General features: G+C 38.2%; 1 protein-coding gene across 3 annotated transcripts in view; it reads left to right on the top strand.

The window, feature by feature from the left end:
• Window positions 1-14,367, top strand: part of LOC136681726 (E3 ubiquitin-protein ligase Midline-1-like) — a 74,025-nt gene extending 59,658 nt beyond the window's left edge. For all 3 annotated transcript variants that reach the window (XM_066658713.1, XM_066658706.1, XM_066658720.1), the window contains exons 4-10: window positions 3,840-3,947; window positions 4,738-4,886; window positions 5,783-5,910; window positions 9,230-9,373; window positions 11,822-11,983; window positions 13,273-13,480; window positions 13,974-14,367. In XM_066658713.1, the coding sequence (XP_066514810.1) occupies window positions 3,840-3,947; window positions 4,738-4,886; window positions 5,783-5,910; window positions 9,230-9,373; window positions 11,822-11,983; window positions 13,273-13,480; window positions 13,974-14,322 (1,248 nt within the window). In that variant the 3' untranslated portion in view covers window positions 14,323-14,367. The remainder of the gene's footprint in view (window positions 1-3,839; window positions 3,948-4,737; window positions 4,887-5,782; window positions 5,911-9,229; window positions 9,374-11,821; window positions 11,984-13,272; window positions 13,481-13,973) is intronic.
• The last annotated feature ends 1,208 nt before the right edge of the window (window positions 14,368-15,575 follow it).

Genomic DNA, 15,575 nt, shown 5'->3' with positions numbered 1-15,575 from the left:
ATCACTTATGGCTCTGTCGAGCACTATTTCATCACATCAGACACACACACACACACACACTAAGGGCAGTGCATTCACTGGAGTGCTGCTTTACCTCTCCATCTCACTCTATTGAGCACACACACTACATGAGTGTACATATCCACATGCATGTTTCTGGGCATGTAAACACATATAAAAATGGGAGTGGTGGTGTTATTTCTGACAGAACTTAAAAATGATGTTTGGGCAGTGGGGCTCAAGCTTATATACCAAACTCTTTATCTTTTTCATTTTAGAAGACTTAGGCTATGTTCACACAGCAGGTAAAAGTGGCCCAAACCTTATCTGTTTATTTATATGGGACATGGATGAGCCAGTCATTTGTGTGGCTGTGTGAGCAGCACAAATCACACTGAATCTGACTTTTTAAAATCCGATTTGGGCCACTTTTGTATTTGGTACTGATCCAATCCATATCCAATCTGTGGCAATGTGACTCTGTCTGAACGGCCAGATAGGAAGCCATCCACATTGCGGTTCAAAGCATCTTCGTTTTCATTTACTGAGTTTAGGACATGGAAACAGCTTGGTCAAAGCATTTTTGTTTTGGAAAAAAATATTGGGAAGCGAAAAAAGGGAATCCTGTCTCTCAAGAGAAAATAAAACTCATGGAAATTGCTATTAAGTGTTTTTCTAAACAAACATTTTTTAATAGTTCTATATTAGTTTTATTTTGTTCATATCGATATAAAGCTACTTAAATGTGAATCCTTCTCTGTGGAGACCTCGTGTTTGAGAAAGAACCGGTAAATTTGGGTTTAGAGTTAAGAAAACATTGTTTTCCTTAATGTCTTTAAATTCTACTTTGTTTTTTAACATAGAACTCCACCAGGTCCCATTCCTTAATTTTAAAAACAAAAGTGCTTTGTATGAAACAGACTGACATTTCGTTCTGGTCAGTGTCTGAAGCACTGTCCTTTTGCGCATGAGGGTCAGTTCAGGAGCGTGATCTGTTCAGACTGATAGGTCAGATATAGGTCACACTATACAGAGAGTATGAACAGCAGAAAAAAAAAAATCAGATTTGTGTCACTTTTACCTGTTGTGTGAACGTAGCCTTAGAAGCCTCTCTGGTGGTGCAGGAGGTGAATCTGATGATGAGAAGAGTTTCTAAAACAAAAAGAACTTTTCCAAAACATGGTTAAGGTCATTGTCTTCTGAGGATATCAGTGAATGATTTTCTATTGTCAGTGCAATGTTGAATTTGCATTCAATCCTTTACATAATACAAAATACCAGATATGAGAACTTTGTGTAACGTGAGCCTCACATCTCAAATCTAACTCACTATTACCTGCTATTTGACTTCGAAACTGCATCCTGACAAAGCATGTGAAAAACTTTGTTCAACTGGATGCACCTTTGATAGTTGATTTTGTGACTGTCACACACAGGCCTCTACTAAGACACCATTCATTACATAAATACGTGTGGGTTTAAATTTAAGGGTTTTACTTGTTCAATCCGACCAAGAAACATGAGTTTTATTATAATCAACATTTATTGGATCATATCATTTGATAATATGGTCAGTCCAGTATTAATATTACGTATTACATATTTTTGCCTTTAGTTACTTACAAATGCATTCCATGCAAATAACAACCAGAGATTAAAACAAATATCAGGAACAAAAATACTCTTTCTAAACCACTCAAACACACTCTTCATGGGCTCAAAACTTGTAGCACAGAGAGCTCACATCTGTCTCAGACTCACAGCTTAGAGCCTTGTCACACTGACCTTGACTCAGGTTTGAAACTCGCAAGCCTTGAGCCTTGCCTTGGACTCGCACCTCAGATACTTGATTCAGCCTTGAAGCACAGGGAATGAAGATACTTCATCTAAATTTGTACTGCAGGGAATCATGACATTAACTTGTGCAAACTGGCTTCTGAGCAGCTCTTCTGACAGTTGAGTAGGTAACATATTAGTGCCAATAAATGCAGACACATGAATATAAGAACATACAGAACAGATGCATGATCCATGAAAATGTAGTGATTACAAAGTTATATCACCAGTATTCCAACGTGGGTAACTCAGGCAGACACAGTAACTTAGGTGTAAAGACACCTAAAGCTGCATAAGCCTACTCTTGTAAGAGGATTTAAATTCACTTTGGATAAGTAACTGCCATAAATATATATGCAAAAACATTTATTGTGCCTGTGCAGTACAACGGTCGGAAGTTGGCCCTTATTTATTATAGCATAGGACAATAGAGTAGGTTCATATTCACAATGGCATGATGTATGTAGTTCATATGATGGTGAATATAATGGTTATGTTTACAAGTGTGCTATTAAATGCAGTGAGCATGTCAACACTTTGGTTTCACAGAAGTGGAGACAGTAGTCACATACAATTCAACATCTGTGCATAACTAAAGCATTTCTATATTTACTCAACACGTGGTTTTACTCCCCACCCGAGTCATTTAAAGGCTTGTGTGCTCATTAGTGAAGCATTAGTAAGAGAGAAGTGAGCATGACTCAGAAAAACCCCACTCTGTGATAGGACTATTGAGAGTGCTACTCAAAGGTCAGGGGACCTTATTAGTGGTGTTGAAAGGCCCAAACTGTGACTGAATAAGACTCTTTCACATAGTAAAAAAAGCTAAAATCACTCAAGTGAGAAGCTATTACACACCTCAAAGGTCTCGCAAACCTCAGACAATCCCCTCTTTCACATCTCCCCTCATCATTTTTACAAACCGCGAAGGCCTTGAGAGCACTGGTCATGTAAGGTAATTTTGGCTTTGTAAATGACAATGTAAACGCTAGCTCCTCTGAACAACATGTTAAATTACAAATATGAATGGACCAATAGAAATGGTCTAAAGCTGGAAAATCAGAAAAATTCCTTTCATGATTATGTTTTTCCTTCTCCTGTAGAGTAAATTTGAGGTTTTGTTGATAGATAGAGATAGATAGATAGATAGATAGATAGATAGATAGATAGATACTATAGTCTGATTTTGCAAAACAAAAAAACAATCAATCACAATATTCACAAGATTTTAAAATACATTCCCTTGCTGAAACAACAGGCTTCAGACAGAAAATATTTGGTAAACATGATACTTTGTTACTTTAAATGACTATTTTAGCTAAATAACAATGGAAAATACATATAAAATCATTTAGTTATTCCCTGACTAATAATAAACATTTTCACAAGTGCAATAAAAAAACCTTGAGATATCTTAATGTGGTCAGCTGCAATTTACAGATCAGTAAAAACACATGCTCAGTGTAATGGTCAAAACTGTGCAAGTTCTCTATTAAAAGATGTATCAATCATGTACAATGCGTGTTTGTGTGTATGGGGGGCAGAGGCAGGGGACTGGCTTTACAGGATCCTCAGGGAATTTAGTTATTGGTTTCCATTAATTAAGTCCCAATTTTGCCCATCATATCTCTTCATAGACTGATTTTCATAGAATACCAAAGATGGGGTTTAAATGCATTTGGACATTTGTCTTCATTAGTGTTTTGTGTATAAATTTACTCATTCTGTATCAATGTAACTGAAATTTAAAAAATAATCAAAATAAATAGTGGATTTATAGTTGGACGGATATGACTTTGAATAATGGTGACTTCATCACCATAATAAGTCACCAATTATCAACATATTAACAATGTTGGTCAATACTGAAATGTTTGTGGTGCTTCTGATATTTTGGTCTTACTGATATATCACTTTAAACAATTTATTCTGGACATTACTCCTGGTATAAAGAACCTCAGCGAATCGTTATACTCAGAAGTGTGTTTCTGTCTTGTTCTCAGATGAACGCATCACGGCAGGAAGGAAAACTCATGGAAGAGTGTGACCTCTTGATTAATATCATTCAGGAGAGGAGACAGATCATCGGTGCTAAAATTAAGGAGGGCAAGGTAAGGCTTTTTAAGGACAGCAGTTGATTTCTCTGTAGAAATAATAATACAAAAATAAAACATCTGCCCTATGAATGAGAATTCGCTGTTAGTGGATAGACTATTAAAACCAATACTTTTGAGGTAAAAGTCCCATGTTGGATTTACATTTATATCCACTTAATATCGCATTTTCACATTTCTTCATATGTTGGTTTGCTCATTATGTGGTGGCTAAGCTGGTGAATGAGGGTAAATTGAAGAAAAGAAACACAAGAAAAATGACTGTTGCACAGAGGTCAATATCTGTTTGTAAAGAGCATGTGTTTATGCCCCTACCATATGCCTAGCTATATTAAACCAAGGCTATTAGTTTCATGACCCAAATCCTTCTAAATCTGTTTGACCTACATGTAAATTACAGTTTCTTTAACACATCCTATAGAAGAGAATCATCACAGCCGGGGCACAACCTTGTATCTACATTTATTTGGATATTTATCATATTTTTGACATGATTTGAAAATGGACACTACACTTTCCACAAGCTCAAATGTTGAAGTCGCTGAAAGTAACGTTCATTTCTTTCTCTTGAGAGGTTACCATTTTGGAGAAACAAGACTTTGTTTTGTCACTGATTGTGTGGATACATGAGCCAGATCGATGGCAGATTCTAATTAAGTTTTCTCAAAATTATGCATCTTCCACCATCACTAAGTGTGTCTGTGTCGTTATAATTTAAGGTTGGTCAAGAAATGTGTTCATTAAATTGTTATTACTCATCAGTATATGTGACATCTGTTGTTTTCAGACGGTGCGATTGCGCAAACTGGCGCAGCAGATAGCTAACTGTAAGCAGTGCATCGAGCGCTCCTCTGCTCTTATAACTCAGGCAGATCAGACTCTTAAAGAGAGTGACCACGCCCGCTTCCTCCAGACGGCAAAGAGCATCTCAGAACGGTGAGAGAAACAACCATCAACAGACACCATCAAGTAGGGCTGCACAATATAGGAAAAATACACAAACATAAGGCCAAGAGTTTGTAGACACATCTTATAATGAGTGTGTAGGATAAAGGGGTATAAAGCCCTCCAGCACTGGGTTGGGAAAGCAGTGGAATAGTTTTCTCTACAGCTGAGGTCTTCAACTCTGGATCTTGGACCCAGGCTGGGATTTTAAAATGGTTGGTGTTTTTGACACTATAGCTATAATTGTCTATGCACCTGACTGACCTGTATAATCACACGGGCTGGCCATTGTAAAATCCCGACCTGGAACCTGGCTTAAAGATATGGATTTGAAGACCTCTGCTCTAGAGTGATCTGGAAGAAGTAGGAGAGGAATTTGTATTTAATAGTTAAGTACACCTGACCTCACTTACGTTCTTGTGGCTGAATATTATCAAATCCTCATTACCATTCATCCATTCATTAACTGTAACTGCTGGTGCAGCAGGTAGTGTCGCAGTCACACAGCTCCAGGGACTTGGAGGTTGTGGGTTCGAGTCCCGCTCCGGGTGACTGTCTGTGAGGAGTTAGTGTGTTCTCCCTGTGTCCGTGTGGGTTTCCTCCGGGTGTTCACCTCACGCCCCAAAAACACACGTTGGTAGGTGGACTGGCGACTCAAAAGTGTTTGTAGGTGTAAGTGTGTGAGTATGTGTTGCCCTGTGAAGGACTAGCGCCCCTTCCAGGGTGTATTCCTGCCTTGTGCCCAATGACTCCAGGTAGGCTCTGGACCCACCGCGACCCTGAACTGGATAAGGGTTACAGATAATGAATGAATGAATGGATGATAGTATTCAAAAATCATTTTTAAATAACAGACACCAGAGCCATTAATTGTGCTTCTATTTCAGAGTCTCCATGGCAACAGCATCCTCTCAGGTTCTGATACCTGAAATTAATCTGACGGACACTTTCGACACCTTTGCACTGGACTTCAGCAGAGAGAAGAAAATGCTGGAAAGTCTTGATTATCTCACAGGTAAATATCACATGTCATATTATACACTACATGACCATGAACATAGTGTGAAATTGTGTGAAATATTGTGTGAAATATTTCCATTGTTTGCACATATGGTGCAAAGATCTTGCAACACTTAGGGAATTATGCATCAATGCAGCTAACGAAAATAATGACTATTTAACACATCCACTGAATCAGAGGCAAATTCAGGCGTTTGTAAAATTGCTTCCAATTTTTACTCTCTGTTAGGCATTTCTGTTAGACTGAGTTATTTGTGCAGGCATGGAGCTACATTTGTGGGACAGCTTGCTAATGCAGTCAGGACAAATCTGTCAGCACTGCGCACTCTGAAATCACGGCACTGTGCAGAGCAGCATCGAGCTGCAAAGCCTTCTCAACAAGTGGGTAAAGCAGCAAGGCTTTCAAGCCAAATCAGTTCCAGTCCCCTCACAAAACACACAGCGCACTGCCCAAGGGCAATCAAAGGGGAACAAGCAAAGATTGAGAAGCAATTGAGGCTCATCAATCTTTCACTCAGATTTTGTCAACAGTGCTGTAACCTTTGGCCAAGTGTTCTAAATCTACTGCTATCTTATGGGTAAATCTTAGGGAAGTATAATTTACGGCAGGCACCACGTAATTAATTAAATTGATCAGTAATCAGTGATAGCAGCTCTGAAATCAATCCACATTATTTTGTTAATTTACACGTAAACACTCGTGAATATCCCTGTGAGGCTCTGTGTATGTGAACCTTAAGCTGTCAAAACACAGAAAATCACAAGCAATATGGTGATGTATATGCTTATATAGTCCACTGTAGCAGCTAGTTTTCAGCTAAAGGGACTCAGAGGCAGATACTGGGAAACAGCCCATTCTGCTAAATGTGATACACTGCATGATCGGTTACAGTGAATCACTGAAGCTCTACAGTAACTCTGTCTAAGGGGTGTGGAGTTCAAAGATTTGTTTCAGCACAGTGGTGCTTAGCTTTAAAAACAACCACTAGCTCTGATATGACTAATGAGATTAGAGTTGATTTGTACGTTTTCAAAATATTTTTTTTCTGTTTTACTCTGATGTAAAATGTGTGTTATATGTTAAAATGGAAGTTTTTTTTGTGAAATCACACTCTTGAAAATGATTTTTGCCCTTTGTTGTCCAACTGCTGCAAGAATCAACTCTCTGGACATTTCTGCAGACATGCTATGTGACATCAGCATTTCTGAAAATAGCCATTTACTTTTGTGAACACATTAGAACTGTGACAGCAATTTTTTTTTTTAAATCTCCACCTTGGAGTTTTCGGTGACTTAAAATGCTATTTTTTGTGTGGAAAAGAAAAAAAAATCATTTATATTTACAATGTTTCCTTTTGATGTATAACCCTTTAATGCATTCTTTGCCATCATATATGCAACCCAGTTATCTTAAACTAAAATCATAAATTAATTCAAAACAAACAACTGCAAATAAATAAAGAAATAAATAAAAACAACTTCAGAAACTCATGAGAAACTGGCATGTTTTAAATCTGATGCTGAAACAGAGAAGGAAAGCTTTGACAGTACTGTACAATATCTATCTACCCTACATACACAGAGTTTTTTTGTAAAGCCTGCAGACTACATCACAACACATGCAGATGTATGGTCATCAGCCTTTTAAATTGTGGTATTTAATGCTTGGAAAATGCCCAAAGTATTACAAATGCCATCCAGATGGGTGTGTCTAAGCGTTATTTCTTGTAGATTATTTTAATGTTTGAAAATTAATGTTCAGCCATTTGACCTGAGAATCAGAGGATAAAGTATGTTTATATATGCATAACCTTGATGCTGGAACAAAAGCTTATATCTTCATTTTTCTAATTTTTTTATTTTTTCATTGTATGAATGCTCTGTTTTATATATAATATAATGAATATTTCTTACATTCATTTCCACTAGAAATTAAGTATTAAGTATTTTATGTTTTTCTCCTGTAAATTTACCAATTATTTTAGATACAAGGTTTCTTACAACTGCCACAATATTATATGGGGTGAAATAAATCATCAGGATACATAGAAACATGGGAAAACAAGGAAATCCGGTTTGTCAAATTATTGGATTAATGTTTTACGCTGTATGTAATTTATTTTTGCCGGACCACCTATTGGGCCAGCCTAGAAGAAGCATGTTCTCTTACTGACTGACAGACTGACTCTTGAAAGGCACATGCACAAGTAGGAAGATTATTTCACCTCCTGCTGTTGAGCCATATTTTGTGGTGCTACTACACTGTCTTTTATTAGTTCAGCCATATTTCACATAGTGCTTTTCCACCAACAAGGAAACCAAACGGTTCTAGTTCATGAATTAAATTTGGAACCATCCATTGCGTTTTCACAGAGATAAACTGGTTCATGGACCAGAAAAATTTGTTCCCAGCCAGAACCACATAAGAGTAGGTTCTTCAGCGCAAACCAAGGCTTTGTCTGTGGGCGTGTCGAGGTTCAGTAACTCAAGAAAGTGCTCAGAGCCTCAAAATCAGCATTACCGCCTTATGGAGCGATGACAGGGTCATTTACAACATTTCAGATAAATAAATAATAGGGAATAAAACAGGAACACTCTCTGTGTGTGTGTGTTTCTGGGGCTGTGTTTGTTTCTGTGTTGGTTAAGTTTCTCCACTGTTCACAAGCTCAGCAGGACGGCTCGGAACTCTGCAATATTTACACAGGTATTATATCTCAGAGAGAGAGGAGGACTGCTGAATTTGTTATTTTACTTGAGAGTGTGTCTTTGCCTGAAATATTGTAAAGGGAAGTGGTGGGAAGACATTTTGTGGTGTTAGTGTGTTTATAAAACTCTATATAGCTGCGCACAGCCACCTTAAACATCATGTGCTTTACCGTAACCAGCTACACTAAATAAATAAGTAATTGCAATTTTTAAAATCAACTAAATGTTCTTGGTCTTCTTTGTTCTTTGGTGGTAGATAATCTAGTATTTATTTTTAAATAAAATTAACAAGAAAAACACTGATGCTGGTCTTATATATTATGAACAAACTTTGTGCTCCTTTTTTTTATTTCTACATTTATTAGTCCTGCCCTCCATATTTTCTGTACAACACACTCACAGAATAAAAACCACATGTAAACAAAGACACCAAAGCTTCTCCAGACACAAGGGTATGCATTTTGGGCTTTCCTGTTTTTGAAATGCCAAAAACACCTCTGTGACAATGGCTATATGGCAAATGGTGGTCCGGCAAAACTAGGCCTGCTTAGTTTTCTTTTTTCTTGTTTAATTGTATATGTATTTCATTTTGTCTTCATCTACTTCAGCACCAAGTCCCCCAGGCATCAGAGAGGAGCTGTGTACCGCCTCCTACGACACCATAACAGTCCATTGGACATCTGATGATGAGTTCTCTGTGGTTTCTTATGAGCTTCAGTATGCCATCTTCACCGGACAGTCCAATATTGTCAGTAAGTATAACGTGGAATTTTAAAACTAGTAATATTTTAATATATCAACTAAAATACTATAATATGAACAAAATTAAGTTTATAAACACCATCAGACTTAACAGCTTGCTTGATTTCATTAATTATGTCAGTTTTTTTTTTGTCAAATGTGACAAACCACCTAATATAAAAAAAGCCCTCCTTTTATTTGAAACATTTCCATATATGGTTCAGTTTAGATTCTGCCATTCACTTAAACCACAACAGAACGACACAATAGCAGAAGAGATAAGTGTGTGTGTACGCTCAGTCCTGGAGGGATGAAAGCATGAGAGATGGAGGCAGTGAGGTAGAAGTGTGGTTTGCAGTAAGTGCTGCTCTACACATTACATGATGAACATCAGCAGCAACCACTGGAGCAGCAGAAATACTCTGCTTTATTCCAATTCATTACAGCCTGAAGAGTTACATACATGAGAAAGATTCACACACTAAAAGCTAATTAGAAACTGATCCACTTGCTTGGATCATGCTCTAAAAAAATAAAATAAAATAATAAAAAAATAATAAAATAAAATAAAAACTGATTAAACTTCAATTTAACTCTTTATGAAAAGGGGAAAAAAGGATAATTATTTAGCATTTCATACAAAAGTAAAATGCAAGTGTCATTTTAATATAAATGAATACAAAACACAAAAAGATCACATTCAGATACAAGGAACTGGACATGCATGACTTTATTATACTGGACATATAAAAATCAGCCATAACATTAAAACTCACCTTCTTGTTTCTGCACTTATCGTCCATTTTATCAGCTCCACTGACCATATTGGTACTCTTTGTAGTTGTAAATTATTTACAGATTGTAGTCCGCCTGTTGCTCTGCATACTTTGTTAACACCCTGTTCTTCAACTGTAAGGGCACCCAGAGTACTGCCACAGAGCAGTTATTATCTGGGTGGACAAACACTATTAGCACTGCATTGATATTGAAATCACTGTGGCTTGTTAGTGGGTGTTGTGCTGGTACACGTGGATCAGACACAGCAGGGCATCAGGAGTTTTTAAACCCCTTAGTGTCACTGCTGAACTAAGAATAGTGCACCAATCAAAAATATCTAGCCAACAGCGTCCTGTGGGCAGCGTCCAGGATTAGAGGAGGACCAACACAAGCTGTGCAGCAACAGATGAAAATTTACAAGGCGGCAGGTGTGTCTTAAACAGTGGGCAGTGAGTGGGTACAGCAGTGCTGGGTCTGAACCGGTCGTACCAACACAGCCCACTCTAAATATGCCACTGCCACGTCAATGACACTGCAGTGCTGGGAATGATCCACCACCCACATAATGCCTCCTGTGCTGGTTCTGATCATTGAAGTACAAGCTGAAAATGGGGTTAACAAAATATACAGAGAAAAAGATGGTCTACAGATTGATCAAATGAGTTGCTTGAATTTAAATGCATTTTAAATTTTTTTAATAATTTTAAAATTATGACAGTTCAGTGTATATTAAAATGTCCGTCACATTCTAGCAGCTATATTGAACATGTATTAGTTGGTGGTGACCCTCTGCTCTCCTAGCTGAGTTTCAGAGTTAGCCGGATAACTCGAGTTGAAATTGAAAGTCATGAAACCGGAACATCTACCTCTCCTTCTTTTGGATAGGCTTAATTCTGAGCTGATGTTATGGTTAAATAAACAGTTCCAAATAACACAACTTGAACTTAAATAGAACTAACTTGTAAGATCCATGATCTGTTTCAATGAGTGTGTTTCTGATTTCCTCTTTTTTTATTATTTGTAATTTATTTTATTTTGTTTTCATTATATAGGTAACATTCTAAGAGTATGTGGGCAAAACAGAAAATCTAGACTACACCCACCCGACACACATGAACAAGCCAGAACACCTTAATGTCTGCTACTGCCAGTGGAATATTCAAAATGAAGCTGGATGAATTGAGAACATAGACACAGCACCACCTGCTGCAATGCCTGTGCATGTGCATTTCAACAATGGGAGTGAGCAGCCAGTGATTCACCAAGAGTCATCATCAGTGACCAATAGTTGGCCCACTGTACAGTCCAGCCTAATGTTAAATAAGAATACATGTAAAATAACAAAGTCTGATCTGACTTTAATAATGTAGTTATTAAGCACATCACGATTACATCACCCACTGTTCCTGCCATACTCCTGGCCAGTGCTGTACAGGTCACATGACCAGGAAACGGCCATAATGAGTACCTACAAAAGCACTTACATCAACAGAAGCACAAATATAAGAATAGCTCAGTATGAAGGCTTTTCACAGCTTCTGAAGAAAGCTAGTTTCATGCTAGTACATGCTAACAGAGATATGGCACAATTCTCTGTTAAGACCCCTAAGAACACTAACCTGAACAAGAAAGCATGTTGTCTAATATAAACCAATAAACCCACCTCAACTTTTCCCCTTCAGGTCTCTGTAATTCTGCTGACAGCTGGATGATTGTCCCCAACATCAAGCAAAACCACTATACGGTCCATGGCCTGCAGAGCGGTACCAAGTACATCTTCATCGTGAAGGCCATCAACCAGGCAGGAAGCCGTAGCAGCGAGCCTGGAACATTGAAGACCAACAGTAAGAGCATTTACGATTTTTAAAATATTACTTACTAAATAACCAGTAGAAAAATGCTTTCATGTAAAGCACTAGAAGCAGCTCTCACTAGGAATGCTAGGAATTATATATATATATATATATATATGGTCAAAGGTTTTTGGACACCTGCTCACCCAACATTACTCCTGAAATAATGAAGGGTAGCTCTCTTTTGTTGTAGTAACAACATTTTCTGGGACATTCAAAAGATAATAAATAATGCTCCATTAACTGCCAGAGAACTGTAGCTGATCAATTTACACTGATCGCAGTTTGTCCAAATAATCCCATTCCACTGACCAATACCTTTCTGTGGGATTATACACTGAAAGATCAAAGGATTAGGAACACCTACCGTGTATCTTCACTTATTGTCCATTTCATCAGCTCCAATGACAATACAGCAGCACTTTGTAGTTCTGCAACTACACCTTTTTCTCCACATTCTTTCTTATCATCTTACCTTTTCACTCTGCTCTTCAATAGTCAGGAACCCCAGAGAGCAGGTATGACTTGGGTCGCAGATCACTCTCAGCGCTGTAAGGAAACTATTGTGGTGGTGGGTGAGTGGATCAGACACAGCAGTGCTGCTGAAGGTTTTAAACACTGTGTCCACTCTGTTAGACACACCTGTCTCGTTGGTCCACTGTGAAGATGGAAAATCAGAGACAGTAGCTCATCTGTTGATGCACAGTTTGTGTTGGTCGTCCTCTCGTCCTTCATCAGTGGAACGGAGGACTTTATGAATTCTATCAGCACTTCTGTGTCTTACTTACTCGTACCAGCACAACACACACTAACCCACCACCACCCAAAGTGCTGAGAATGATACACCACCCAAATCATACCTGCTCTCTGGGGGACCTGATGATTGAAGAGCAGGGTGAAATGGGGATAAGAATATACGCAGAGAAACAGGTGGACTAAAGTCTCTAATTGTAGAACTACGGAGTGCTCCTGTACGGTCAGTCGAGCTGATCACAAGGACAATTAGGAACACCTACCTTGTATCTGCACTATTCCAGTGATCCTTCAGTTTATATAAGCTGAACTGAATATACCAATTATGAAAGATGTCAACAAGCTTAAACACAGCGTGCGTGTAGCCCTTAGTTCCATGTTCACATCGGATGATTGTTCATGCACTGAATAGCAACTGTGTGTTTATCTTCCTTCACCAATATTTTCAGTGAGTCGTCAGGCAAGGAAAAGGGCTGCACACTGACCCGAGTGAGATATCCTAACATGTGGTCGTCTTAATTTTCCAGGTCAGCCATTTAAGCTCGACCCTAAATCAGCACACAGGAAGCTCAAAGTGTCTCATGACAATCTGACAGTGGAGCGTGATGAGACATCTTCCAAGAAGAGCCATGGTCAGGAGCGGTTCAGCAGCCAGAGCAGCTATGGGGTTACTGGGAATGTGTACATCGACAGTGGACGCCACTATTGGGAAGCTCTTATCGGAGGAAGCACTTGGCAAGTTTTAGATTTTGTTAAATTAAATGACTGGGATCTCATAATATTGCAAAATTGAAAAGAAAATTAAAAAGTAAAGACAATGCTCACTGTTCTGAGTAGATTTGGAATGAAAAATAATTTTTTAAATCATATATAAAAAATATATATAAATCATATCCATTGAATAAACATGAATAAGTCAAATGCAAAAGTATTTGCAGCTTCTAATTTATTATTTGAAATGGTAAGAATCTCCAATAAAATTGGTTTAATTCTATTGAAGATACAGGTTCCAATCTTTTGCATGATAATATAAGCCTTGAAAAAACACTACAAGTAATTTTGGGTTGCCAGCCCAATTATAGCTACATAGTTCAAGGCCATAAACTATGCAGGGTGTCACAGTAGTGATAAACAACCGAGAATATCAATGACAACAAGAGAGAAGTTTAATCACTATACCTTCACGAATGACACCAATGAAACTAATGACTGATTGATATCTTCTCAGGTACGCAGTGGGAATAGCCTATAAATCTGCACCCAGGCACGAATGGATCGGGAAGAACTCTTCATCATGGGTGTTGTGTCGCTGCAATAACTCCTGGGTGGTGCGCCACAACAGTAAAGAGATGGCCATTGAGCCGTCCCCCCACCTGAGACGTGTGGGAGTTCTGCTGGATTATGACGCTGGTTCTCTGACCTTCTACGATGCCGTTAGCTCTCAGCACCTTCACACCTTCCACGTGTCCTTCACCCAACCGGTCTGCCCTGTCTTTAATGTCTGGAACAAATGTCTCACTGTTCTCACCGGCCTTCCCATCCCTGACCACCTGGAGGGTGTGGAACCCCTCGACTGACATAGACCATTGTTGAAAGTGGAAAATACTTGCTTACACCAGCTCTGACTATGTGACTATGACAAGTCACCCGAAGCCTGGAAGTATATTTGGCCACTCAGCATCACCCTTCTTCTATCCTCAGCCAGAGTATGAAAACAGTTGCAGGAATTTCCTGCAAAAATGCAGTCAGATGTCAAATTAACCCTGAAGAAATGTGTAAAATGTGTAAAAAAAAAAAAAAAAAAAAGCAGTGAAATATTTAATTAGATATAAGCAAGATATTTGCACATTAATGTCTACTCTTTATTTATAAAAAGGGGGGATATACCAGGTTAAATCAATCTCACATTTGGAAGTAATTTCATAATTAGGCTACTTTGTGCAATCCCACTACATACACTTTTACCTACAGGTGCTTCGCTAAACAAAGAGGCAATTTATCTATAGGAACTGCAAATATAACATGGCTAGAAGCTTATACAGAACCTGTGAAATGCACAAGATATTATCATGTCAGTACCAGATACTATGTGGTGTGCACTAGATGTTATCAGGTGAGCTCAAGATATGATCAGGTGAGTACCAGATACTGTACACTAACCACTAGATACGATAAACACTATATATAGTATCCACACACTAGATACACTAGAGATTTAGTGTGCACTTGATAGTGTCTGGTTGTCACCAAATGGTATCTGGTGCTCTCGTTTCAGGGGCTCCATAACCCATTGTAATATAGGATCTTTCCTCAATGCAGCAGGACTGATTTACATTGATCATGTCATGTGACTAAACACATTGTTTTTGTTTTTAGACAACATTAGTGCTTCCTTGTTATTTGTTGGTGGGTGATCATGCACAGTTATGTTCATTTTCTTTTCATATGCATCTACTTTATGTTCATGATTACTCTAATGTTACATTAACAAGTCTGTACAATAAGGATGTTTCAGATATCCACATTTCTAGATAAACATCTACATACGTTATGTTGGCTCTTAATTTTAAAGGGAGTAGGTCTTTTGATTCTTCAAGTTGAAAGCTGAACTCATTGAATTCGTGCTCCTTCCCAGCTCTGTGGTGCACTCACAAAGATGAAAATGAACTGGATTTTTTTTTTTTTTAATAAAATGGCAGTGGTGCCAGAGTAGCCCCTTTACTGCTCTAACATGGTTTATTAAATCAACGTTACATTTCATCTCACTGTGTTTGTATCTTGAGTACTACCACACAATGGCTGAGACCTCTGTTTGGACTTGATCCCAGGG

Source organism: Hoplias malabaricus, chromosome 2 (genome assembly GCF_029633855.1).
Source record: "Hoplias malabaricus isolate fHopMal1 chromosome 2, fHopMal1.hap1, whole genome shotgun sequence".
NCBI classification, from domain to species: Eukaryota; Metazoa; Chordata; class Actinopteri; order Characiformes; family Erythrinidae; genus Hoplias; species Hoplias malabaricus.
This window is presented reverse-complemented; position numbering and strand designations above follow the sequence as displayed.